Source organism: Sarcophilus harrisii, chromosome 2, assembly GCF_902635505.1.
Source record: "Sarcophilus harrisii chromosome 2, mSarHar1.11, whole genome shotgun sequence".
Lineage (NCBI taxonomy): Eukaryota > Metazoa > Chordata > Mammalia > Dasyuromorphia > Dasyuridae > Sarcophilus > Sarcophilus harrisii.
Window position 1 is genome coordinate 221,668,988 of NC_045427.1, and position 27,497 is coordinate 221,696,484.

Here is a 27,497-nt window from a genome sequence, read left to right on the forward strand (position 1 = left end):
TGTGTCTAAGAATCAGATATTCTGAATCAGAACAAGCCTTAAGATATAGAACACTGAATGTTAGGTCTTGATGGGATGGACCTTAGAGATTATTTAGTCCGATTGTCTTTTTAGAGATGGAAAAACTAAGGTCCAGTGAACAAAAGAGATTTGATCAAAATCAAATACAGCTATTTATGGAAATAAACTTGTGGGTATCCAGGGTAATTCTCCTTTTTATCTGCCCTGTAATAAAAGGTATTCTCTATGACCCAACCAGCAAAGCTCTCCTTCGACTGTTTCTCATATACCAAGGGCAGCCCAATTCAGCTATTTCCCAAGACCATCTTGGCCCCTTGTGGTGGCCACCATTTTGGCATTAGAAGGAAGCCATCCCTGGGGGCTAGGGGTTAATTATTCCCCTTGTTATCTGCCACCCATCACTGCCCCTGGAGAATGTTCTGAGCCCCTGCCCGGGAGTAGTTCCAAGGTTTAGGTGAGAAATGGAGGTTAACAATTGGTTGGTTGAGTAGTGTCTCTAAACCCACTGAGACCCCTGGGGAGGAACAGCAGTGATTAAACATTAATGCATGGACCCAGGCCTGGCATGGGGGGTGGAGGGAGGAACAGCTCAAGCAGTTGGAGAAGAATGAGTTCCTCTCTGGGTAGGAGGGCAAAGAACTGGTGCCCTGCCAGAATCCCAGCTCAGTTCAATCTGTGAAGAATGAATTCACAGGTGCAGAGAATCTTAACGTTCATTGAGTCTACCCCCTCACGTTCTGTAGATGGGAAAACTGAGTCCCTGGAAAAGAAGGGACTTCCTTATGCCTTACAGATAATAAATAAAACTTCAGTGCTTGGGCTGCAAACTCATGCTCTTTCCACTATTTCCTGAAACTATTTGATATATGGAAGGCGGGAAGTTACCTCTTCACCTTGTCCAGCTCTAGCGTGCCTTAGCCTCACATGCAGTTATTATTTGAGTTATCCAGGCAAGGCCTCCCTTGTCCCCCAAACCAATCTGACACTGGAATTCTACTCTTTTTCATTCCTTCAGAATGTCACAGTGAGATAATGCCAGTAACACTGGGAGGGAGAGCAAGTAAGCTTTATCAGTTAGTGACACTTTCAGTGTTAACAATAAATTTGCCAGTGCCTTTTAAAATAGAGGGGCACCTGAGTAGGGAGGAGAGGGAAAGAGGTTCATAGGCTCAGGTGGGAAACTGTTACACAGGCCTGAATAGCTAAGAGGAAGCACAAGCAGAGTAGGTAGGTAATAGGGAGATAAGGAGATCTGGATTCTTGACTCAGATCTGTGATTAATTTGATGTATGATCTTTGGCAAATCACTTCTTAATCAACCTTAATTTCCCTTATATAAAATGAAGGAATTGAGATCAGAAAGTAGGCCCCATGACATTTCTAGGAGGCAAACTCCAGGTGGTTGCCATGTATCCACAGAGTATGGCTGGGCTCCCCAAGCACCTCAGATGGCAGTGATACCTCCTCCAACCCAAAGATGTTCTGATGCACCCCATGCTACTTTCTGGGATACCTGAACACAGATAGTATCATTCTAAGGCCTCTACCTGATCATCCAGGGGCAGTTCACAGAAGGCAGGGATGTACTTGGCCCATTCCACCAGCACCAAAAGCTGTTCCTTCATGGATTCACATACATCAGCAATATTAGCAATTTTCTTGGCCCGGATGTCCCCGTTGATTCCTGAGATGGGGGAGGTGATCTGCCAGGAAGGCAAAAGGTTTATATATAATGAGGAGAGGGAGATTATTACAGGTAGAAGAAATGGGTTCCTCATCACAGGCTTGGCAGTTTTTCTTCTTTCCCAGACTTGAGTCTTATTTTCATAGAGTTTAGAGCAGAAAGGGACCTTAGAATAAGGGTATCTAATCCTTTTGTGTGTGTGTCATGGACTCCTGGGCTGTCCAGAAAAGTTATGGATCCCTTCCCAGAATATCTATATCTATATCTATCTATCTGGTTGGTTTTTTTTTTTTTTTTTTTTTAGATTTCAGCCAATTTTATATGGGGGATTTTCTTTCCTTTTAATATTCTTTATTTTTTATCTTTTAATAATATTTTATTTTTATAATACATACAAAGATAGTTTTCAACATTCCTCTCTGCAAAACCCTGTTTCAAATTTTTTTCCCCAAGACAGCAAGGTCTTGATAGAGGTTAAACATATGTAATCAGAATAATATTTTTAAATTAACAAAAATAAAATACAAAATGATTATAAAGGAGATCAATTATATTGAAATATAGTTATCAAAATATTTAGCCCCTACTTTGAAGGTTATTTAGTTTATCTGTATGGTTTTATAGATAAGGAATCCAAGACACAAAGAAGGGGAGTGATTTGTCCAGCACCACACTGGAATTAATTGACAAAGCCAAGACCAAAAAGGAGAAATGTCTTGCCCAATGTCATAGAGATACTATCAATCTATCACAGGTATTGATGAAGATACTAGGTAGCAGAACCTCATCATAAAATGTCAAAGCTGGAAGAAGGACATCAAGACCCCTTCACCAAACCTGTTCTTTTTTTTTTTTTTTTTGCTGAGGCAATTAGGGTTAAGTGACTTGCCCAGGGTCAGACAGCTAGGAAGTGTTAAGTGTCTGAGGGCAGATTTGAACTCTCGTCCTCCTGACTTTAGGGCTGGTGTTCTATCCACTGCACCCATGTAGCTGCCTCAAACCTGTTCATTTTTCAAGGAAGGAAAAGGCTGCTCAGAAAGAAATGACTTGTCCAAGATCACTAAGTTAACATGACAGAACTGATTAAAGAACCCAGGTCCTCCCAATTTCAAGCCCACTGTTCATCCTTTCTATTAAGCTACATTAATTTGGGGTAAGAATTTTTTTTTAATGTGAAAAGATGTATTTGTATCCTACAAAAGGTATATTTCTGTACTATAAGAAATATCATCATACTGCAATAAGAAAATGAGAGGCAAGGCCAAACATGCGGTCCTTATCCCTATCCAGACAGTCCTGCCTCCTCCCCAAACGATTCTTCTGAATGATTATTGGAGGCAAAACCCTGTTCGACAGAGTCAATGGGACTGATGCAGAAGCTATTACTCATTATTATAATGAGCTCTCAGAAGAGGGGAAGAAAAGGAAGAAGAGAAGTTGGAGGCCACAAAACTGCCAATCTTGGTGGGAATGGGCCTGTTTACTCTCTGCTAGAGCTTGAAAGCTGGGGGTACCCAGCCCTGACTGATTGGAATAAGAAAATCTTAGGAGATGCTACAAAACCTAACTAATTAGTCCCTCTGCTCTTCCAGCTCTACCAGAACTAGCCATGTGATTCTGACTAAATCACTCCCTTTCTTTGTTTTTTTTTTTTGTTTTTTTTTTTTTTTTTTTTTTTTTTTTAGAGAGAGATGAACTAGATGAGGTCTTTGATGTTCGTGCATCCTTTGTTTTGAGATTTCTCCCTAACATTCTATGGTTTTATAGATCTCCTGAAATATTCCAAGCGCATTTCCCCATGTTCCCTGCCGCATTCTGGGAGTCCTCCATGCCTCCTCCACACTCCCCATCTCCCACCTCTCACCCTCACTCTTACTGTGCAAAGGCTGGTCTGATACCTGCTGGGAGAGTACTTCAGCCTGCAGGAGGGCATTGATAGACGGGAGACTGCTGTCTTCATAGCTTGATCTCCGTGTACTGATCCGGTCCCGCTCATTCTGTACGGCTGTAAGTCAAAAGGGACAGTTGGAGACTGAGCTGAGAGAGCAGAAGACTGATTGCATGCATCACTCAGGCTGGATCCCAAGAGAAGGCCGAGTGACCTGCTCCTCAATACCACCGGCCACTTGCTGCCTGTGAATTTAATTCACCAAGTATGTTAGGTGCCTACTACATACACGACACTATGACAGGGAGTGGGAGCACAGAAATAAATTAGCACAGAGCCTGTCCACAAAGATTACTATCATTGTATCATGTAAAAATCCCTGAATTTCAAGTCACAAAATGCAGATTAAGATTCTGGCTCAGACATTTATCTCTGAGATCTTCAGCAATCTAAGCTCTTTGGATCTCAATTTCTTTCCCTGTAAAATGAGGACAAAGGACTAGACTATTAGTAAGAGTAAATCTTAGAACCTAAGGAGTCTTATGAACTATATAGTTGAGTACACAAGACCAGGATATTATTAAATAGAATTCAAAATGGTGTGTAATAAGTACACTGGAGAAGGTTAAATAAAGTATTCTTGGAGGCCCAAGGAAGGAAAGGTGGAGCTTTTTGGTTGTGGTTTTGGGTTTTTTGGATGAATCAGTGGGAACAGGCTTCCTGGAGGAAGTGGCATTTGAGGTTGGCCCTGAGGGACTAATAGGAATCCATATGGAGTGTGTGTGTGTGTGTGTGTGTGTGTGTGTATGTGTGTGTGTAAGGGGAAGCAGGATTTGAGACATAATGAATATTATAGCAAATATGCTACAGCAAAGGTATAAAAGTGAGAAGGACTGGGCCATATTTGGAGGACCATGAATCATTCAGTTTACCTAAAACTTAGAATATGTTAGGAGAGAAGAGACTACAAATATAGGTTTGACTATTCATGGAAGCCAGGATATCATTTCATGGAGAAGGCAGGCTCACTGCTCAGGCCAGGAATGTTTCTTTTCTTTGAGAAGGGATAGTTTACCACGAGTCCCTGCTATCTCTTCTACTGTATCTCTCCTTCCCTTCTCCACTAAGTTCCTTGAGAAAGCTGTCTACACTAAAGACCTCCACTTCCTCTCCTGTCATGCATCTCCTAAACATTTTGCCACTAGCTTCCAGTCTCATAATTTAACTAAAACTTCTCTCTCCAAAGTTGCCAGTGATCTCTTAATTGCCAAAATAAATGCTCTTTTCTCAGTTTTAACCTCCTTGATCTCTCAGCTCTTGCTGGATACTTTCTCTTCCCTAGGTCTTTATTACACTTTTTTCCTCATTCTCCTTCTACTTGTCTGAATGCTCCTAGGAATTGTTTACTGGTTCTTCATCTGTACTGTGACTGCTAACTGTGGGTCTCCCCCAAGGCTCCATCCGGCCCCTCTTCTCTGTTCACTCTCTACAGTGTCACTTGGTGATCCCATCAGTTTTCCAGAGTTCAATTATCTCTTTGCAAATGAATCTCAAACCTATATATTCAGCCTTAATCTTTCTCCTGAACTACAGAACTGCATCAATAACTCCCTGCTAGAAGTCTTGAACTGGATATTCTATAGGCATCTCAAATTCAATGCGACCAAAACAAAATGCATTATCTTTTTCCTTAAATTCAAACAAAATTTCCCTATCCCTACTATTGACATAACCATCCTCTTGACAAAGCCAGCTTGAATTTCAGAGTCATTAATGTCTTGATCCCCCTCAACTCAGATACCCAATCCTTTGCCAAATCCTGTCATTTCTACATTTACAGAAGCTCTTATGTACATCTCATGTACACACACAGTCACCAGAGAGATTCAGGTCCTCATCACCTTTCACCTCAACTATTGTAATAATAGCCCTCTGATATGGTCTTCACGGCTCCAATCTCTCTCCCTACTCTAATCTGTCCTCCACTCAGGTGTCAAAGTGATCTCCCTAACGTGCAGATCTGGATCTGTTTCTCTATCTCTCTGTGTGTCTCTGTCTGTCTGTCTCTCTCTGTCTGTCTGTCTCTGTCTCTGTCTGTCTCTCTGTCTCTCTCTGCGTCTCTGTCTCTCTCTCCGTGTGTGTCTCTGTCTGTCTGTCTCTCTGATTCTGTTTCTCTCTCTCTGTGTCTCTGTCTGTCTCTCTGTCTCTGTCTCTCCCTGTGTCTCTGTCTGTCTCTGTCTCTCTCTGTGTCTCTGTCTGTCTCTGTCTCTGTCTCTCTCTGTGTCTCTGTCTGTCTCTGTCTCTGTCTCTCTCTGTGTCTCTGTCTGTCTGTCTCTACTTCTCTCATACATATCCATCTCTCCTCACTCAACAGACTTATCTTTAGGATAAAATATAACATCCTCTGGTTGGCATCTAAAGTTGTATACAGCCTGAACCTTTTCTACCTTTCTAGTCTCATTCCACACGTTCTGTAATCTAGCACCACTGGCCTCCGAGCTCTCCCTTACACATGACACTTCATCCCCTATCTTGAGGACTTTACACTGGCCAACCCTCATGCTTGTAACACTTCTCATGCACCTCCCTCCTCCCTTTACCTCTTAGCTGCCCTGCCTTCCTTCAAGGCTCCATCCAAGTCCCACCTTCTGTAAGAGGCCTTTCCTGGGATTTCTTCTCTCTAGCTTTTACTAGTCCCTTCCCTCAGAGATTACCTTCCATTTACAATGTATATATCTTATATGTACATGGAGATTTGCATGTAGTCTCATCAATTTGAAGATGAGTTTCCCCTTTCTTTGTATACCCAGTGCTTAGCACAGTGATGACATGTCATGAGCTTGTCACCTGACTGACTGCTTGATTTACCCCATTTTACCCTATATCAAGATTACCATAAACCTGAGATGAAAAACCAAGATGAGTCCTTGGGTTCAATTCTTCTTTTTGACAGACTGGCTGCTTTATCATGGATGAAGAAACTATAGCTAAGGTAATTCAAGTGGCAGAATAGAAGGAAAAAACTGTTCTGAAACTGGGAGTCTTGGACTTTAGCGCCTGCTTACCATTAACTAGCTGTATGATCTTGGGTCAGTAACTTTCCCTCTCTGGGCTCTAGGTTCTCCATCTGTAAAATGGAGATAATCACACCAACTCTATCTGCCTTAAAGGGCTACAATAAGATCAAGTGACAAAAGTGACGTAAAAAGCTTTGTAAGTTAAAGGGTAAGAAAGATCTGTGTGTTCTATGGGCAAAGGAATGGTCCCTCATTTAGGGTCATTCCCCAGGAATGATTGGGATCAGGGAGGTAAAGGCTAGAGAGAAGAAATCCCAGGAAAGGCCAGGGAGCAGGGATCCGTGCTGCCATTTTTCCCAAGAGAGAAGAAGCAGTAGGGACGAATGGCCCAGGGTCCTGGCCTTTGGAAGACAGGTCAGGCTGGTGTGGGAAAGTGACAATTAGTTCTGTCAAAAAAAAAAAGGCAATGACGATTCCTTACCTGAATATAAAAGAGTACAGGGCTTGCAAATGGCTTTCTCATCTGTCCCCTCATTTTATTTTATTTCCACAAAATCCCGAGGGTGTCGAAGAGGGCAAGCATTATTTTTCTTTCTGTCCCAACTCTTACCCCTCTCCCTAAATATGATAAATGAGACACTGAGGTCAAAGGGTGATTATGGGGTCTGACTGAGGCTGAGACTTGAGGGGCCAGGACTAGAACTAGATCTCCTGATTCCAAGCTCAGAACTTTTCCTACTATACCATACTGCTATTGTTTAAAAAAAAAAAAAAAAAGACAAAGACAAAGACACTGGAACAAAGAGGCAGCATTGTAGAGATTGCTGGACTTCAGATGAAGACAGATTTGGATTCTAATCTTGCCTCTTGACAATAGTTGTGTGATATTGAGCAAGTCACTTAAGTTCTCTGAGATTCAGTGTTCCTCATCTATAAAATGAGTGTGAAAAAAAAATAATCACAACATAATATTTTCACTTTTTTGTTGTTGTTTACTTCCTTGTTTTTTTCTTATATTCCTCCTTTTGATCTCATTTTTCTTATGCAGCATGATAAATATGGAAATTTGTTTAGAATAATTGCACATATCTAACCTATGCTGGATTACTTGCTGTCTAAGGGAAGGGAAAGGTGGGGAGAAAAATTTGGAACACAGGATTTTGCATGGGTGAATGTTAAGAACTATCTTTGCTTGTATTTAAAAAAATAAAAAGATATTATCATAAAAAGAAAATAATATCAGTAGTATTTATCTATAAAGGAATAGTGAGAACCAAATGAGATCACATATGTAAAGTGCTTTGTAAACTTTAAAATATTATGATTGTCAGCTGCTAATATTTTTAAAGCCCATATAAAGGAAGATCACCAGGATAGAAAAGGAAGGAAATAAGCATTTATTAAATTCTTACTATGAGCGCATCCTGGGAGATAAGTGCTATTATCCCCATTTTACAGTTGAGGAAACTGAGGCAGAAAGAGGTTAAATGATTTTTTTCAAGATCACACAAGTAGAATCTATGACTCTAGGACCAGCCCCTATTCAGTGTGCCATCTAGATGCCTTTGGGATTAAAGAAGATTTGGGGCTGATAAGAGGGATGGAGAGATACATTATCCCAGTCTTCAGGTATTTAAAGAACTATCATGGGAAAGAATTCTCTTTGTTCTGCTACCCCAGAGGATAGAATGAGGAGTAATGGAGGGAATTTATATGGAGACAATATACAGACTGGGTAAATATACAAATGAGCTATCCAACCACGGAATGGGTTACCTCAATAAGTAGTGAGCTTTTTGTCATGGAAGTAGGCAAGCAGAGTGTAGAAGACCTCTTGTGCATTTAGTCCCTTATTAAATGAACTCTGGTGGCTTCTGACCACCTTCAGGATCAAATATAAAAAAGCCCTTTACAAATCTAGCCTCTTCCTGACTCTCCAGGCTTCTTACTGCTTTGCTCCACATGCTCTAGGACCCAGCTCCAATAGCCTAGCACACATCATGGCAGCTCCCAACCCCTTGGCTTTTCCCTACCTGTGCTCCGTGCCTGAAATGTTCTTCCTCCTCATTGCTGCCTCTAGCTTCCCTCAGGTTTCCTCCAAGTCTCAGATAAAATCTCATCTTCTACAGGAAGCCTTTCCCAACCCTTTCATTCTAGTGCCTTCCCTCAATTGATTATTTCCAAGTTATCCCATATATAGCTTGCATGGCTTCCGTTACATAGTTGTTTACATGTTGTCTCCCTTAATAAACAGTAAACTCCTTGAAAGCAGGAGCTGCCTTTGGCTTTTCTTTAGATCTCCCCTTAGCATAGTGCCTGGCACTTAGTAGATACTTAAAAATTTATTAACTGATTTCTCAGGGATATTATAGTAAGGATTCCTACACTTGATTCCATTCAGTAAATATTTATTAGATGTGTTCCAAGGAAGCTTCTCACCCTGATAATCTTGTAGGGCACCGATTCTTAACCTGGGACTTTTTTTTTTTTATTTTTTTAATATTTTGATAACTTTATTTCAATATAATTAATTTCTTTTGTAACCTAATGTATTTCATTTTGTGTATTTAAAAACATTGTTTTGAGATGATTCTCCAGACTGTCACAGAGCTCCATGATACAATTGGCACCTAAGAGACATCTTGACTTGTTAATGATTGAAGTCTGAAACAGAGTTCCAGCAGTCTATATGGGAAACAATCAGGAAAACTAGTTCTCTTGGTAAACCTAGAATTTATGACTTCATTTCTATTCCAGCTTTAATTTAATGTTTCCTCTTTCTCTAGATGCTTACTTACTAATGGGTAACAATAATCACTATTATTATTATAGTTAGCATTTATATAGCACTTTTGCATTTGCAAAGTGAAATGCATGGACAAGGTATTCTAAAAGTTTATTTTTAAATTGCATTACAATTTTTGGAATTCCCTGTATTATCCCATTTGAAGGCTCTAAATTGTGGTTGCTCAATCTAGGAGACTGACAAGATTGATAGCAATGAATATTCACAGATAGAGAATGCCTACTTTGGCAGGAACCTTAGAACAGAGAGTGTCAGAGTTGGAAGGGCTCTAAGGACACAGAAAGTTAAAGTTGGAAAGGGCCTTAATTATCAGAGCTGGAAGGGACAGTAAAAAAGAGAATGTTAGAACCAGGAGGGATCTCAGAACACAGAATGTGAGATCAAAGAGGGAATCTTACAACAGATTGTCAGAGCTGGAAGGAATCTTAGAACACAGATAATCGGAGCTGGAAGGGTTAGTAAAATAGAATATTAGAACTAGAAGAGATCTCAGAACACAGAATAGCAGATCTAGGAGGGATCCTTAGAACACAGGTTGTCAGAACTGGAAGAAACCTTAGAAATTTAGTGTGTCATAACTGGGAAGGACCTTAAAACACAGATTGGCAGAGCTGGGAGAGATCTTAGTCAAATTTAATGGACTTTTAATAGATGTTTAATATATTTTTAATAGATATTTAATCGATGAGGAAACTGAGACCCAGAGAAAGTGACAGATTGTCCTACAAGATGTTAAAGAGGATACTCTTAATTAGGATAGTCTGATCTCCTTCTCAGTACATGAAACCATTTCTTCTGTCAGTTTGGGGTGAATTCTCATGTCCCTTTGTCACTTGAGATTTTTTTTACCTGGGACTATCTCTTCTCTGATCAACAAAAAGGGGCACACTGTTTCTTCCCCCTCCCATACCTGACTGTTTGCTGCCTGTGGTCCTAATCAAAACAGCTTGAACAACAGGGGGCTGGCATTCCTTGCAGGACAGCCTAACTAAGCCTGAGCAAGGGAGCAGCTAAGCCCGTTGTCGGGATGAAAGGCCTGCTGTCAGCAGCTGTAAATAGGCCCCCTCAAGGTCAGGCTCCACGTTATCAGTACTGGGCTCGAGTTCAGTCACGGAATGATGTTTTCCAAATGTTTGCTCAGTATTAGCCAGGTCGTGGACCTAATGTAACTTCTATTGAATATTAACAGACCTGGGGCAGAGCTGGGGCAGAGGATGAGCCCAGGTTTCTCAGAGAATCTGTATGCCCCAATAGCCATGCTGGGGCCTGGGACTTTCTGGTGTTCCCATTTAACCATCTCTTTTGCTTTTTTATATAGGGTCCTAGATCAGGAAGTAAAGGGAACCTTCCAAACTATCTTGACCAATTCTCTCATTTTACAGATGAGGAAACAGACTCAGAGAGGGAAAGTAATTTATCCAAGGTCACACAGATGATAGGTATCTGAAATATGGTTTTAACCCAGGCCTCTGACTTTAGAGACCGCATGCTGTGCCCCTGTTCTCTACTGCATTCCACCTCCTAAGGGCAAAATTGCTGGGACTCTAAACTTGAGGTTAAGGCACTGGGTCCTCCTAAGCCTGGCTCCAGTTCAGATGAAATGTGTGATCATGGATAAATCACTTTCCTGCCTGGCCTAGAGCTTCCTCATCTGTAAAATGGAAGCGATACATGTGTACTATCTACCTCACATGGTAACTTTGAGGAGAGTATTTTGTAAACTTTAATGTACCATTGGGATACAAGTTGTTATCCTGGGACCCAGTTTTCTTTGGGCTGGACTCTGGAGATCAGTGGATTCTCAGTCTAGAGACTGAGACCCTGGCAAAAGATTTTCCTTTTTCTCATTATAAGGAAAATTTTACCCTCCCTTAGACCAAAAGCTTAGCCCTAAGGTCTCTTCCAAGGAGATATTATTGCCTCAGAATCTGCTAAAGATTTCCCTTCGAAGGCTGGTTTTGTTTTACTCTATCTTTTATGTCTTTATTTCTATACTATCTTTCCTGCCAGAAGGCAGACATTGTATTTTACCTTTCTTTGTATCCCCAGCATTTAACATGTGTAATGGCACATAAATGCCACCAATCTCAAGGAGGTGAATGTCCCATCAGGATCACCAGAGACTGTTCCAGTCTTTAGAAGCCAATGAGGGCCTCAGAAACCAGATAAATCATCCAAAATCTTAAGGACTGATTTTTCTTTCTTTGCCTTTCTTGCGTTCCCAAGGCTTTGTATAGTGTCTGGTTCATAATAAAGTTTAATAAATATTTGGGACTGAGCCTTTTCATCTGCCTAAAGAAGAAAAAGCCTAGGGGTCAGCAGAATCATTAGAAGATATTGAGATAAATAGTGACTCTACTATCCCAAATGAGGGTTAATCGGGCAACTGCTGAGTCTATTCTAGGAACTTCTGATTATTTCCTTCTCTTCACTTCAAAGGAAATATTTCTAAATACATCTCAGATGGCACCAGGAGGAGAATCTAAATAGCCAAAACTCCCCACAACTGGTCTTCCCAAATTAATTCACGAAGTACCCAAGGACATTTTCCTTGACTTTAGATGTGCATCTAACTGCACAGGAGAAAGTTAGGTGCTGTGAGCCATTGTGGAAGTATTTCATAGCAACTCAGAGAAAACACCAATATCTTGATTTACCTAAAGACTGACACTAGTGGCAATAAGTAATCTGGGCTGACTAGTACATTAACTGCTGTGTGTTCATCAACAGAAGAATTATCTCAGCCTTGTAAATAACCAACAAAACGTACTAGCCCATACTAATCTGTGACCAACCAGGCCTCCCCAACTACCCTTGGGCATCAGCCAGTGCTATAACAGTGGCCTAGTAAACTGTTATTTCTTCTGACAAGTAGGAAAAATTCACAAAAAGCTATCTCTTACAACCTGGGAACTCACCCCTTTGCCAGTAGTTTTCCTAAGAAGCCTGAAACACCTTGCTCCTGGATGAGAGTGTGCATATAGATGTACTGGTTCCCATATAGGGTATAGGATTATTATAGGATTGTGAGGATAGAGGATCCTAGAATCCTAGAGTTGTATTGCAGGAAGACACCTTGATGATCATAAGAATCAAGGAAGGGAGAGTGATTCTCTCAAAGTCATGAGTATGGAAACGTCTGCAAAAAGAGGACAGTGCAAAGTTGTAAAGGACTTCTTGGACTGGGAGCCAGGAGCTGAGTCTTAGCTACAGAATAGATAGTCTTATTCCATGACATAGAGAGGCACTTTCTTTGCCTTAGGGTCCTAACCTGTAAGATGAGGAAGGTCAGTCAATTAAAAGACTTCCAAAGGCTCTTCTGTACTAATATAATTTTCCATGATATAAAGATATATGAATATTTCTATTTAAATCTGATTTTGTGCATAGGCAAAGTGGATGATTGTCTGCTGAGTCACCCTCTCCAGACAAAAAATATCCTGTTTATTCTAGTGCCTGAAAACACCATCATGAAAAAAATGCCATTTTTAAAAATGCAAATATCCACTGGAAGCATTTGGGGCAATGAGTTAAGAATGATACTCAACTGAAACAAGACACAGTGTCAATGCTCCAAAGTCAAGATGTCTGACAGGAAGAATGAGGGCTATGATGGAAGACAGACTGGCTGTAGAGAAAAACTTTCACGGCTTTATGAAAAGCCGGCCCTGTCTGATTCTGTGTGGGCACTGTGGGGTGTGTGTGTGTATGTGTGTGTGTGTGTGTGACTATATTTGTATATGTGACTATATGTACATGTGGTATGTGTGTGCACATGTGTGCAAAAGACAAGGAATCACAGAGCTACAAGATGGGTGGGAATGGGAAGTTTGAAAGTTCACTGAAGAGTATTTTACTTAAAACTTTATAAAACGGAGGCAGTGTGGTGCAGTGGAAAGATTGCTAGATACGGAGTCAAGGGACTTGGATTTGAACCCTATCTCTGCCTCTTTCCTGCTTCCCTGGGCTTGGGGAAGCTGTTCCATTTTCCCAGGCCTCAGTTTCCTTATCTGCAAAAGGAGGGGTTTGGACTTTCCAGCACTAAATCCATAACCCTAAAATTAATTCATTTAATAAACATGCATAGAGTGGCTACTGTGTAATGGGAGAGAAAAGATAGATCATGGAATTTAGATTTGTAAGGGACCCATTGTAGAGCTGAGGAAACTGAGGCTTAGAATGGAGAAGCAATTTTACACTGGATCCTATGGACACATGTTATAGTTATAGGTTATATCACAGAATGTCAAAGATAGAGGTACCTTTGAAACTCTTATTCAGGGGTTCTTAATCTGGGGTTCATGAAACTTGTTTTTTTTTTTTTTTAATCTTTTAATAACTGTATTTCAGTACAATTGGTTTCTTTTGTAATCCTAGATATTGTCCTATAGGTATTGAAAAACATTATTCTGAAAAGGGGTCCGGACGTTTTACGATTGCAAAAGACTTCCAAGGCACATACAAAAAAGGTTAAGAACTTCAGCTCTCTTCCAATCCCTTCTTTTTTGTTTTTGTTTTTTGTTTGTTTTTTAAGGACAAGGAAAATGATTCACCCAAAGTCAAACAATGAGAGGGCGGGCAACATGAAGTTAATTAAACCCAGGCCTTTTGACTCCCAGCTTGGTAATCTTTCCATTTTACCTTCCCTGGGGGAGCATAAAAGGGGAAGCCGGGGAAGACCAAGAGAAACTGTATGAAATGGCAGCCCCCCTTTCCCAAGTCCTGGTGAGGAGGAAACTCGGCAACCCAGAGTTCTCTCCACACCCTAGGCTGGGTGAGTCCTTGTGGCTGGGAGGGGAAGGAGAAGCCAGCTATCTCTGCAATTCTATTTCAAGCACACGGCCCCACCCTCTTCTCCACCATTAGCTTGTCCTTTTCCTTTACCATCTCAACCCAGGGCTGCTGGCCAAGCCATAAAATCATGGCTCTGCCCCCAAAGGTGGGGGAGGGGTGGCCCGAGCTTACCTTCCTTCTTCATTCCTGCCCGGAAGCACTTCTTCAGCCTGCAGTAACGGCACTGATTCCTCTTGTCCTTGTCCACCACACACTGGCGGCTAAACCTGGGGGGAAGCGAGGGGGAGATATGGGAGGGGTGGGAGAAAATGGAAATTCAGTTCCATGCCATTCAACAGATACATCTGTCACACTGGGGTCAGCACAGGGGAAACGTGTAAGCAAGAGCAAGCTTCTGCTTTCAAAGGGCCACCAAACAAGAGAATGGAGACCAAAACCTGGACACACAAAGGACTAAGAGTGAGAAAGAAAGGCTCAGCGCATAATGGGGAGAGTTCTAAAGACTGTCAAGTGAAAGCAGGATGACACCTGCCTTGCTGGTTCTGGAAGGTGGAGAATCGCCGTAGAGGGTGGGTGGAATTGCAGAAAGGTAGATTTCTGCTTATCCCTTTCCTTACAATCAGAATAATGGGCTGCCTTAGGAAATAGTGGGTTCCTCTATTCTAGAGAGAGACCTTCAAAGGAAGTCTGGATGCCCTTTGGTCAGGGATGTGGAAGGGAAAGTCAGATATAGGCTGGTACAGACCAGGGCTTCTTAAACTTTTTTTGTTGTAACTCTTTTCATCCAAGATATTTTTATGTGTTTCTGAGTATAAAGGAATATAAAATAAAATCAAACATTTGTAATAAAGCATAATTTCATGACCTCCACATTCAGTTATATGACCCCATATGGAGTCATGAAACACCGTTTAAGAAACTTTAGTCTAGACAACCCCTATAAACCTTTCTAGACATTCTGTGATTTGGAGCTTACCACTAATATAGGGAATGTCCTATATGCAAATAACATTTATACAAAGCAGTAGGCCACCAGTGAAGCAAAGTATAGCCAAGTGATAGGACAGATTAAGCTAGAAGAAGTCCAGGTCTTCATGACAAAGTGGGACCCAAGTTGGGTGTTGAAGAAAGGGGGATTTCAGCAGATGGATTGTACAAGAAGTCCATCCTAGCCTGGATGGATGTAATGAACAAATTAAGCTACCATTTGAGTGAGATACTCTGCTAGATGCTGGGTGCACAAGACACAAATGAAATGTTCTTGCCTTCAAGAACTTACATTCTGCCAGAATTGCATAAAACAAGGGGTATCATAAGAAGGGGTTGAGATGGGGGCAGATAGTTTGCCTGTAATACAGACATGTAGGGGAGTAGTAAGAGATAAAACCAAACAGATGGGTTGGATGAAGTTTGTTAAGGACACTGAATACCAAGTTAAGCAGTTTTTATTTTATTTGGAAGGCAATAGGAACATGCTGAAAGATTTTTGACTAGAGGAATGAGATGATGAACAGAGCAGTGTATCAGGAAAGTTGCCTGGGTATTGTATGAAGGATGTATCAAAGAGCAGACAAATTAGAGACATGGAGAACAAACAGACAAATGGTAGTGAAAGACTGAATCAGGCTGGTAACTCCATTAGTCAAGAGAAAAAACATGAATATGGAAGATAATATAGAGGCAAAACAGTCAGATTTGGCAGCTAATTGGGTATGGGGGTTGAAAAATGAGAATGGAACAAAGAGTTTTCTAGAATATTTTGGGGTCTGCACTTATAGTAGAGGGGCTTTTCATGCTTAATTTATGAAAGGTAATAAGCTTTTGGTAGAGATAATTCAAGTCAACAGGTTGTGGGTTGCTAGGTGTTCAGCAGGTGTTAAATTTCATAGCCTGTTGTTTGTTTGTGTTTGTAATTTCTATCATTTCCTAGTATTAATCTATAAGTCTGAACTCCTTATGGGCAATTCCTCTGTAATTTATGGTGGTGATGACCTGATCCTGAATTGTCATTATCATGATGTAGTAGTAGTAGTAGTAGTAGTAGTAGTAGTAGTAGTAGTAGTAGTAGAAGAAGAAGAAGAAGAAGAAGAAGAAGAAGAAGAAGAAGAAGAAGAAGAAAGAAGAAGAAGAAGAAGAAGAAGAAGAAGATGGAAGAGGAGGAGAAGGGAAAAAAAGGAGAAAAGAAGGAGGAGAAAAGAGAATCAGAAGAAGAAGATGATGATGATGGGTATATATGAATCAGACTGATACAGAAAATTCCCAGATGTGGAAAACTCCGTCTGTCAATGTAGGATGTCATATATTCCCAACATTAAGGTTACCTAGAGAAGTTAAGTGTTTTGCTTAGGAGTAGAGGCAGGTCTTGAACCCAGTCCAGCTTACAACAACCCTATGACATAGGTGCTATTATTATTACCACTTTGTAGATAAGGAAACTGAGGGACAGAGAGGTTACCTCACTTATCTAGATCCACATGGGTATTATGTACTGAGGATAGGATTTGAATGCATACATTCCCATTTCCTACTCTAGACCCGGCGTCTATCCACTGGCATAGATGGAAGGGTATCCCAGGCTTCTTCCTGTCCTAGGCTCACCTGCATGAGTACATATGGTTCTTCCTCACGCTCCTGCGGAAGAAGCCCTTGCAGCCATCGCAGCTGGAGGCTCCATAATGCTTGCCCGTGGCACGGTCCCCACAGATGGCACACATGGGACTGACACCCAAACTGTTGGGGGCATTGAGGTTGACACCTTCAGATGGAGATGCATCTGTGCAGGGACAGAAAATATAGAGGATGAGTGAGGAAGTGGCAATGTTAGTAGAAAAAGCATTCAGTTTAAAAGTCAGAAGATCCAAGTTTGAAGTATGTTTCTTTTTTCTTTTCTTTTCTTTTCTTTTCTTTTCTTTTCTTTTCTTTTCTTTCTTTCTTTCTTTTGGTGATAAAGTGACTTGCTCAAGGTCACATAGCTAGTAAGCATTAAGTTTCTGAGGCTGAATTTGAACTCAGGTCCTTCTGGCTTTAGTTCTGGAATTCTATCCACTGCATCATCTAGCTGCCCCTTGATTCCCATATCAAATAGTGTCTGTGAGCTTAGGCAAATCCCTTGTTGTCTCTAAGGCTGTTTCCTTCTCTGTAAAATGAAAACAGTGATACACTAGTATACAGTGTCAATAAAGAAATACATTGTAAGCCTTAAAGGGTTATCCGAGTTGTTATTATTAATAATTTTCCTTCTGGGAGATTATATTCTAGTTTAGTTCCATCATGAGATGAGTAAAGATTTATCTACCCAGTGGCCAATAGGATTAGATTAAATCTGGGACCTCAGGGCAATTCTAGGGGGATACTATTTGCAGAATAACAACTCTTGGGGATGGATCTAGACCACAGCAGCAGATATTCCTAAACCTTTTTTCATTTATAATGCAACAACTCCTTCTGGGAGGTAAGGAATATAAGTTATTTTCTCCATTTTACAGATGAGGAAACTAGGAAGTGTCAGAATTGGAGCGTATCTTGAGATCTTATGCTACCAAGTTCAGAACTCTCATCTACACCATTCCCCCACCAGGGAAATCTATTAGGACTCCTTCATTTCCTTGGCCAGGAAAGGCTCACAACATGGGGTAGAGGCACAAAAAGGGACTTCACAGAAGGTACAAATTGGAGAGGCTCTAGAGGCTGGGTAGACTCTGGAGTTCAAACTCCAGAGAGAATAGGGGATTTTTTGGGTTTTGTTTTTGTTTGTTTGCTGTTATTGTTTTATAGGGGAGGACATTAAAGAAAAGAGAAAAGAAGTGACTTTTCCTGTAATGGACAAAGTAGAGACTAGAACCCAGAACCTTTGATTTCCCATCCAAGTTCTTTCTGCTGCACTCTACATTTGGGACATCCAAGGAATGATTTCATGGCACAGAAAGGAGCTAGTTCAGGAAAGTAGAAAAATTAGCAGCAGTTGGACAGAAAGAATCTAGCTTTACCTACTCTTGACCTTTCCTAGAGCTCTCCTTCTTATATTTGCTCCAGGATCTCCCTCAGCCCAGGGGACTTTAGGGACAACCACTGTAGTGTCAAGGGACATTTTTGAAAAGATGGTTCTCCCAGCTCCCACTGGGCTAGGGCTGCTGGATCACCAACCCAATAGTAGCCCCTAGCTCTACCTTGATAGAAAGAGGAAGAAAATAATTGGCTGGGAGTTTTGAACCTCTATCTCAGTGCAACCTTGTCCAACTTCTACATAGCCTAGAAAGATTCCGGACAAGATGTGATAGACTGAGACTGAGACTGATGGGGGGAGCAGGATGCTCCTTATTAACTTCCTAGGATTCTCTCCATCTCCAAGAAACCACCTGAAATTTACCTCAAAATGATTCCAGGGATGAGACCATGCACTATAGGTAGAATGACAACCTGGTCCAGCACCCCACTACTGCCAAAGAGAGATCAAAAGGCTAAAGGAATAGATAGTCTCTAGAGCTATCTTGGAGGTGGGGTCCAAATTTAGGTGGGGATGATCACAGGGAGGACTTACTTAACCCCTCCTGGAGTTCCATGGAAGCTTGTTAGACTCCTATGGAAGCCCCCTAAGTTTCCAAAAAAGCCTCAGGTGGAGGAGGGGGAGAACTGCAGAGAATAGTGGAAGTTCCCCAGGATTCTGTGAAGCTAATATGCAAGGAGTTTTAGGCTTTTGTTATCTTGGTAAGCTTACATTTTCCATGAATGATGTTTGTATAAGAATGTTTTTGTTGTTGTTGTTGTTGTTGTTCTCCTCAATAGTATTTTATTTTTCCAAATACATGTAAAGATAGTTTTTGACTCATTTTTGTAAGGCTTTGTGTTCCAAAATTTTCTCCTTCCCTTCTTTACTACCACCCTCCCCAAGATAGCAAGCAATCTGATATAAATTAAATATGTGCAGTTCTTTAAAACATATTTCCATTTTTGTCAATGTTGTATAAGAAAAATCATCTCAAAAGGGAAAAAAAAACAAGAAAACAAAACAAGGAAACAACAAAAAAGGTGAAAATACTATGTTTCAATCCACATTCAGTCTTCATAGCTCTCTCTTTGGATGCAGATGGCATTTTCCAAGGGATTTATTTCTAAAAATTCTTTTTGGTTAAAAATGACACTTATTCTACCTACAGCAATGCATTAATTCCCTAATGTAATGATGGGGTGGAACAATACAACTTTAATTTAAATAGGTAAGTCAGTTTAGAAAGTTTAATGCTTAAAAAAAAAAAGTTTGCAGACCTGTAGTTTGGGCTAATGCTTGGGATAAATAAGGTGAGAATTTCTTTCTGGGTCCTTGCTCTAGCTTCATTCTTGAGCTCTTTGAATTAGAGCTCAATTACTCTAAGGACTAGGCACTGTTACCCTGTCCCCAGGGAGGGAGTTTAGAATAATAATGATGATGATTATGATTCTCATTTATATAGTTCTTAGAGATTGATGGAGTGTCACTCTCACATCCTACGAAAGAGATTATGCATATGTTATAAATCTTATTTTACAGATGATAAAATTGAGACTCATAAATTTTAAGTAATTTGCCCATTGTCAAACAACTAGTGAGTAGCAGGGCCTTGATTTGGAGCCTGAGTCTCCTTACTTCAAGTACATTTTGTTTAAATTAGATTCCCTTGCTTGCCTTTGTTCACCTTCTTCTCTCTCCAATAAGAGTTAAATTACTAGGTCTTCTGAACAACTCTGTACAATTCCTATCCTCATGGGAAATAGACTTTAAAAAAGAAAATATGTCCTATTCATAGATAAGGGGGTATTTATGTGAGCCAGCATGATGTAGTGGAAAGAGCTCCAGGGTTCTAGGATTTTAGTTCTAAGTCTGTAACTAACCAGAAATGTTCCCTTATCCCATTCAATTTCTTCTCTGAAGCTAAAGGCAGGTTTTAATGAGGTGGATTCTAGAGCTAACAAATATATATTAGCTCTAGTATTCTATAGGAGTATACATATATAATATACATATATATATATATAATTAACACATATCATCATTACTATTATTATTATTATTATTATGCTTATAACTCTCAGACAAACTCCAGGCCACATACTGCAAATAAATATGGAATCTTCTTATTTCAGGTTGATTGGGTTGATGTTCTGCCTCCCCCATGGGATGAGACCCAGAGGCCCCACAGCTGCCCTCCCTGCCTTTCTGCCCCAAGTGTTCTGTGAATTATTGCCGAGACACACTAATTGTTAAGCTCTTCGTCCTTTCTCCTTTACTTGCCCTCTTCTCCCTTTCATCACAACAGTTCCCATCCACAAGGAGTGCAAATCCCCCCTTCCTCAACCTTGGCGAGACACTGGAGAGAACTGGGCAAATTCCAGATGGTTGATTTGGGATCTGAGTTCAGAATAGCCAGGCATTTCTGGAAACTGAGGCTGGGGAGTTGAAAAGGGCCAACTTTTTTCTAATGCCCTGGAACTTGGGGGTATGTGGGGGTGTGGCCTAGACTCCCTCCCACCAGACTTCAGAACAGAGGCTCTGGATGGATGCAAATAAAGTTTGGGGGAAATCTTTCCCCCAGCTCCAAATTCTAGAAGGCAGCAGGATAGGGATGATTTGGATGAAGAAGAAGATGGAGGAGAGGAAAGGCAGAAGAAAGGCGCCATCATAAATCATTTGCCCATTAGGAAAACAGCTCCAAGTCATTTCACTTTTAGCTCTTCCACACACAGGGCATTCTAGAATACTAGAACCCTAGCTCTTCCAACCTAGAACAGTGTGTCATGATATCTGTGAGATCTTGAAGAGATCCCTTTACTTTACCTCTCTGGATCTTAGTTTCTTCATCTGTAAAATTAGAGGTTTGGGTTAGGATCTCTAATCTTCCAGGTCTAGAGCAGCTAGATGTATAGAGAATTAAGTACTGGGCTAAAGGTCCGATAAACCGGAATTCAAATCTCATCTCACACACTTACTAGCTGTGTAATCTTAGACAAGTCATTTAAATGGTTTGCCTCAGTTTCTCCATCTGTAAAATGGAGACAATAATAGTATTTAACTTCTAGGGTTGCTGTGAGGATCAAGTGAGATAATAATTATAAAGTGTGTAGGGCATGGTAAATTCTATATAAATATTAATTACTATTATTATTATTAACACTATTTGTGGTCCTAAGGCGTTGACCTCTTAGTTTCTCTCCAGCTATAAATCTTTTGCCTATAGAATACAGAATGTTAGAAATGAAAGGGACCTTAAGAAGCAAAACTAAACTGGAATTATAATGTAATACATAATATACAATACAATATAATATTATGACATAATATTATAGAAAATATAATAAAATGAAATTTTTTCTTCTATTTCCTTATTTTTACAAATGAAGAAACTGATCCCAGAGAGAAGTAACTTGCCAAGAATCACATCATGTTGACATGTAGAACCTGGAACTCTCTAAGTCCAGTTTAGGACTCTTTGGACCAACCCAGGAAATTCTTGCTTCCCTAACTGAGGCAGAGAGAGAGAGAGAGAGTTGTTTTATATTTCCTAAGTCACGCATCTACTTTATTTGGGGTGGGGAATGGGTCCTGTGAAGAAGGGACATGGATGGAACCTGCCCCCTTGGTCCTTTGGGGAAATTGTGGCTAGAGAATGCCACACAATTTGAACTCCCAGAGACTATCTTGTGTCCTACCCTGCTAGGGAGGCTGGTCCTTTGCTCCTGATCTTTCTCCCTAACTTCCTCTCCTGTGACTCCAAAAGCCAACAGTTCTTCTATTTAGTCCAAATTTGGAGCATGTGCCTGCACATATGTTTGGGACAGCACCATAGGCACCCAGAGATCTGGATTCATAGGCAAATACAAACAGATTTATAATCTCTTTAGTCCTTTAAATACTTCCTGAAGAAAGTCTACAGAAGCCAGAGGAAGTAGAGCCATAAGAGAAACTTGTAGTTACTCCTATGGGGAAAGCAACAGGGTAGTAAATAAGACATTGGATTTGGGAGTCAAAAGAAATGGGTTTCAGTCTTCTCCCTGATGAATGATTCAAAACAAGTCCCTTTCTCTCTGAGGCTATTTATTTATTTATAAAAAAAAAAAAAGAGATAATTATTTGTATTCTCTGTCCCATTTGGCTTCTGGGTGGAAATGTGTAAGGTCTTAGAACTCATCCAGCCAGGAACCCAGTTTCTGTTAGCTGTATCTCATCTCTAGAACTAGGAAGCAAAGGCTTCCTGGGAACCCCCAGAAAAGGGCTTCTTGACCTGGTGTCCATGAAACTCCAGATCTCAGGAGGAGAATCTTGAATGGGGGGAAAATCACATCTTTATTTTCACTAACCCTTAAATGAAAATTGACATTTCCTTCCATTATAAATTAAAAAACCATTCCGAGACAAAGTGCACTAATTTCACTAGTCTGCCAAAGGGATTCATGACAAAAAAGATTAAGGAACCATGGACTGGAGCTTGGACATTCCAGGTTTACAGCTGTACCCCAAGTCCTGGGCTTTGTAATCGTAATAACAGTGGAACACTTTGCTATGGTACTCAACAACTTATAAAGTATCTTCTTCACAGCTCCTAGCAAGAACCAGACCTTGGGCCATAGCCAGCGGTGTGTTCTCATGAGCAGATGGAATGGCTGTGCAGGGACAGTTTGTGCTCTTAGCCATTCCAACCCAGTTTTCTTTTTCTCAAAAATTTTCCCAATCATATGATCACCATCATCCCCACCTTGGGGAAGGGGGAATAATGGAGGTGTCATTCAATGTTTCCCCTTCACAGAGGAGAAAACAGCAGTCCAGAAAAGGAAAGTGACTTGCCCATTGTCACCACAGCCAGTTAGTGGCAGATTTGGAACTAGGCCAGGGCTCTTTACCTAAATCCAAGTTTCCTTGTCTCCAAACTTTTCTCCAGCTTCTGACTGCATATCCATCTAGCTTTCTTGCTTAGAGATTACCGTAAAAGAGATCATTAAAGTACTATAGCCCGGGAACTTTGTTTCAGCAGACATCAACTTCTAGCTTTAGATGGCTTTATTTTTCTTGGGCTAGTCTGGGGCTAAAAGAATATCTGATTATCTCAGATCATAGGATCAGTAAACACTCTAGGAGGGCTCAGTTTATATGTCTATGCAAGTTGGAGAGTGTCTGGGATCTTTGATCTACAGTTAGAGGAGACTAGGGCTCTAGTCTGATCCCTTCATTTTACAGATGAAGAAATTGAGGTCAAGAAATAAATTGACCCTCCCCCCAATGCCACACAGGTAGTAAGTGGCAGAGCCAAAATTTCAAATCAGATTCTCTGATTCCAAAGCTAATAGTCCTTCTACTTAGTCCCAGCCTGTATTTATATGTGAGAGCAACATAAGCACCCAGAGATCTGGATTCATATGCCAACACCAATAGATTTACAGTATGATTGGTACATAGCAGCAACGTCATAAGTATATATACAAATGAACTTAAAAATAGAACTCATGTACATATACAAATATGGGACACAACTATAGATCTATATACACACATGGTACCCAAATGATTTCTTATTTCCTGAAACCACTTTGCTAAAAATCTTCATTTTCCCGTGGTTAATTCAGGAGCACCCTGTAATATACTGGCACCCCCTCCCCTCCTCTGCCTTCTCTGAGAATACACCTTCCTGTTCTCCTAAATCCCTGAGATTTTTTCTTTCCTTATTGCCCCACCCTTCCCTGGACTGGGAACGTAAGAACTATAGGTAGGGTGCCCCAGCCCACCATTAGAGACAGAAGGCCCCTGATACCAACCAAATCAGTCAGTCAGCCAATAAATACTTATCAAGCACCTACTATATACCAGGCGCTGCACTAAGCACGAAGGATACAAAGAAAGGCAAAAGATACTGCCTCACCTCAATCTAATGGGGAAGATAGCATACAAACAACTACATGCAATCAAAATATTGTAGGATAAATTGGAAAACAATCAACAGAGAGAAAATACCCAAATTAAGAAGGATTAGGAAAGACTTCCGGCACAAGGTGGGCTTTTAAATGGAACCAGATGGAACCCAAGAAAGCCAAAATCCTGGCCAAGTAGACTCAAGCTTGTCAATACATTCTACGTCCTATAAAAGCTTCTGTCCAGGCACCTGTACATTACCTCTACATAGATTACAGACTGTTAGAGCTAGAAGAAAAACCTTAGATGATCTGATTCAACTTTACCATTTCATCTTTAAGGAAAATGAGAACTAGTGAGGAGAAACAGCCTAGTCAAGCTTACCTGTGCACACACACACCTCCACATAGCTACACACAGACACACACCTGTACGCCACCTCCAGACCTCGCCCCAGCCACACAGAACGTACTTCTCTGAACAGGACGACCCATCTTTCTATATCTGTCTATGGCTGTCCACATCTGGGAACATCCCCTGCCCCTGCTCCCCTAGGGGCCCTCTGGGCAGACTTACCATTGCCCATGGTCAACACCTGCACATTCTCAAATTCCAGCGTTGTGTAGGCCGGGTCCAGGGCAGCGCTGTAATCGGCCATCTCCATGTCGACAAGGGCTTTGGAGAGACGCATTCTCTCCTGCCTGTCCAGAGTGGCCAGCTCCCTGCTGTCAGGCTCCTGACCAGACACGGGCCGCTTCCCACTGGGCCGCTGTGGCCTCCCACCCTGCCTCTCTGTCCCCTCTGCCTCTGCCCCGATCCTCTATCTGTCCTCCTTGATTTCAAACATTTCTCTGAGAGGATTTACAGAGCTCTGGGCCTAGCCTTTCCTGAGGGGTGGAGGCAAGAGGCTAGGGAGGGGTAGGGGTTAATCTTTAATCTTCTTACCCTCTGGTAGACACCATGGGGCTGGGCGAGCTAGGGTTGGGTTAGGCTTGCCTGGGGTTTTTCCCTTTCTTATGGGGGCCATCATATTAGGTTGACTTGGATCTGGGGCTAACATCCCCAGCGCTAATTACAGCCCTCTAAATCATTGATATAACTTTCTGTTTCCTAACACTCAGTTCAAACAGCTCACAATTGGCGGCCATTAGACCTAAGTTTAATCTTCACCATTAGAGATACTATCGATGTGATGCTGGACAAGTCACTTCACAGAGTGATACTGCAGAAAGAACCCTGGTCATGCAAAAGACCCAAGTTCAAGCACCACTTCTGGTGGTCTCAGGCAGTCCACAACTCCCCCGAGTCTCAGTTGGACTAGATAATCTTTGAGTTCCTTCCAAATGTAGCATTTTGAACCTCCCTCAGTTTCTTCATCTGTTTTGTGTGTGTGTGTGTGTTTGGGGGAGGGGGGGCACTAAATTATAGCCATGGCTCATATTTCTAGTGCTTTAAGTTTGCAAAGCCTTATCCTTGCTTGTGTTCTCCTAGTGAGGCAGCTAATGTAAGTTTTATTGTCGCCATTTTAATACTAATGAATATTAATACTTAAATATTATTTTTTTACTTTCTATATTTACTTCATGATTCCAAATGAAGAAACAGAGGTGCAAAGAGGGACATTGACTTTTCATATACACATAGCAAATGCCTGGGAGGGTTCCCATATGAACCTTAATCTCCTTACTCAAAGACTAGTGATCTACCTCATTGGTTTCTCAAATGGTCAAACCTCATACACTGATTTCATTTTTTTAATTGAAGCTTTTTATTATATATATATATATATATATACATATATACACACACATAAAATATATAAATTTTCAACATTCATCCTTACAAAATCTTGTATTCTAAATTTTTTCCCTTCCTTTCCCCCATCCCCTCCCCTAGATGGCAAGCAATCCAATATATACCAAACATGTACAATTCTTCTATACATGTAATACATACAAATATCATGCTGCACAAGAAAAATTAGATCAAAAAGGAAAAAAAATGAGAAGGAAAACAAATGCAAGCAAACAACAACAAAAAGACTGAAAATACTATGTTGTAATTCACACTTAGTTCCCACAGTCCTCTCTCTGGGTACAGATGGCTCTCTTCATCACAAGACCATTGCTACTCAGAACTGATTATTGTATAATCTTGTTGTTGCTGTGTACAATATTCTCTTGGGTCTACTCACTTCACTTAGCATCAGTTCATGTAAGTCTCTCCAGGCCTCTCTGAAATCATCCTGCTGATCATTTCTTATAGAACAATAATATTCTATAACATTCATATATCATAACCTATTCAGCCATTCTCCAACTGCATACATATATATAAATATATGCTTGTTATCTCCTTCATTAACACAGTACTATCATTGAACTAGGAATTGTTTCATTTTTTGTATTTGTCTGAACCTGGCATATAGCAGGTGCTTATTAAATACTTGTTGATGGATTGGCATTCAATAAGCATCTAATATATACCAGACATAGTGTTAAGCTCTGGAGTAAAAATGACAAAAAAGAAGCATCTAAAAATTTTCCTTTGATGATCACATAGTGACAGGATAAGGAATTCAAACTCAAGCCCAAGTATCTCTTTCTCTTAAACACTGATCATTGTTTTTTATCTATCTCTCTCTGACAACCTTTTTTCTCCTTAGAAAATGAGAAGATATTCCCCTCATTCTTTTCCTAATATTTCCCACTTTGCCTGGAATTCACTCTTTCTTCATCTCTGCCTACCTCAGCACTTTTCAAAACTCAGTTCCAGTGCCATTTCATTCAAGAGGTCATTTTTCTTTCCAGTGCCTCAAACCAAATCACTATTTATTTTGTATTTATCCTGAATTCACTTAATGTTGTATGTTCCATCCCCCTAGGAGGATGGGGAAGACAAAGAATATCTCACTTGGGTATTTATATCTTCCAGTCCTAGAAAAATGCCAAATATGCAGCAGAAATTTATTAAATGCTTATTGATAATACTTAGCTTCTTAATTCTATTTTTAATTTTTTTCCAATAGCATTTTTCCAAATACGTGTAAAGATATTTTTCAACATTTATTTTTGTAACTTTGTAAACTTTTAAAAACTTTTTTCGTAAACTTTTTTTGGAATTCATTTTTGTGAACTTTGTGCTCCAATTTTTTTTTCTTCCTTCCCTTTCTTCCCCCTTCTTCAAGACAATAAGCAATCTGATATAGGTTAAATATGTGCAATAGAATCTTAAATCTAAAGAAACAGTTTAACAACAGTTAAGTCATTTGCCCAGGATCACACAGCTCATAAGAATCTGAAGCTGGTTTTGAACTCAGTTCTTCCTTACTCCAAATTTAGGGCTTTGATCGCTGTACTGCCTAGCTGCCCTGATATACACATGATCCCCAAGTAAATGTCCACGGTGACAAGATT

General features: G+C 40.5%; 1 protein-coding gene across 2 annotated transcripts in view; it reads right to left on the reverse strand.

Annotated features, from left to right (window-relative positions):
• HNF4A (hepatocyte nuclear factor 4 alpha) overlaps nt 1–24,933 on the reverse strand; it is a 36,355-nt gene extending 11,422 nt beyond the window's left edge. For both annotated transcript variants that reach the window (XM_031951568.1, XM_031951567.1), the window contains exons 1-5: nt 24,658–24,933; nt 16,809–16,983; nt 14,382–14,476; nt 3,604–3,710; nt 1,569–1,724 (exon numbers count right to left, since the gene is read on the reverse strand). In XM_031951568.1, the coding sequence (XP_031807428.1) occupies nt 1,569–1,724; nt 3,604–3,710; nt 14,382–14,476; nt 16,809–16,983; nt 24,658–24,772 (648 nt within the window). In that variant the 5' untranslated portion in view covers nt 24,773–24,933. The remainder of the gene's footprint in view (nt 1–1,568; nt 1,725–3,603; nt 3,711–14,381; nt 14,477–16,808; nt 16,984–24,657) is intronic.
• Between the last annotated feature and the right edge of the window lie 2,564 nt (nt 24,934–27,497).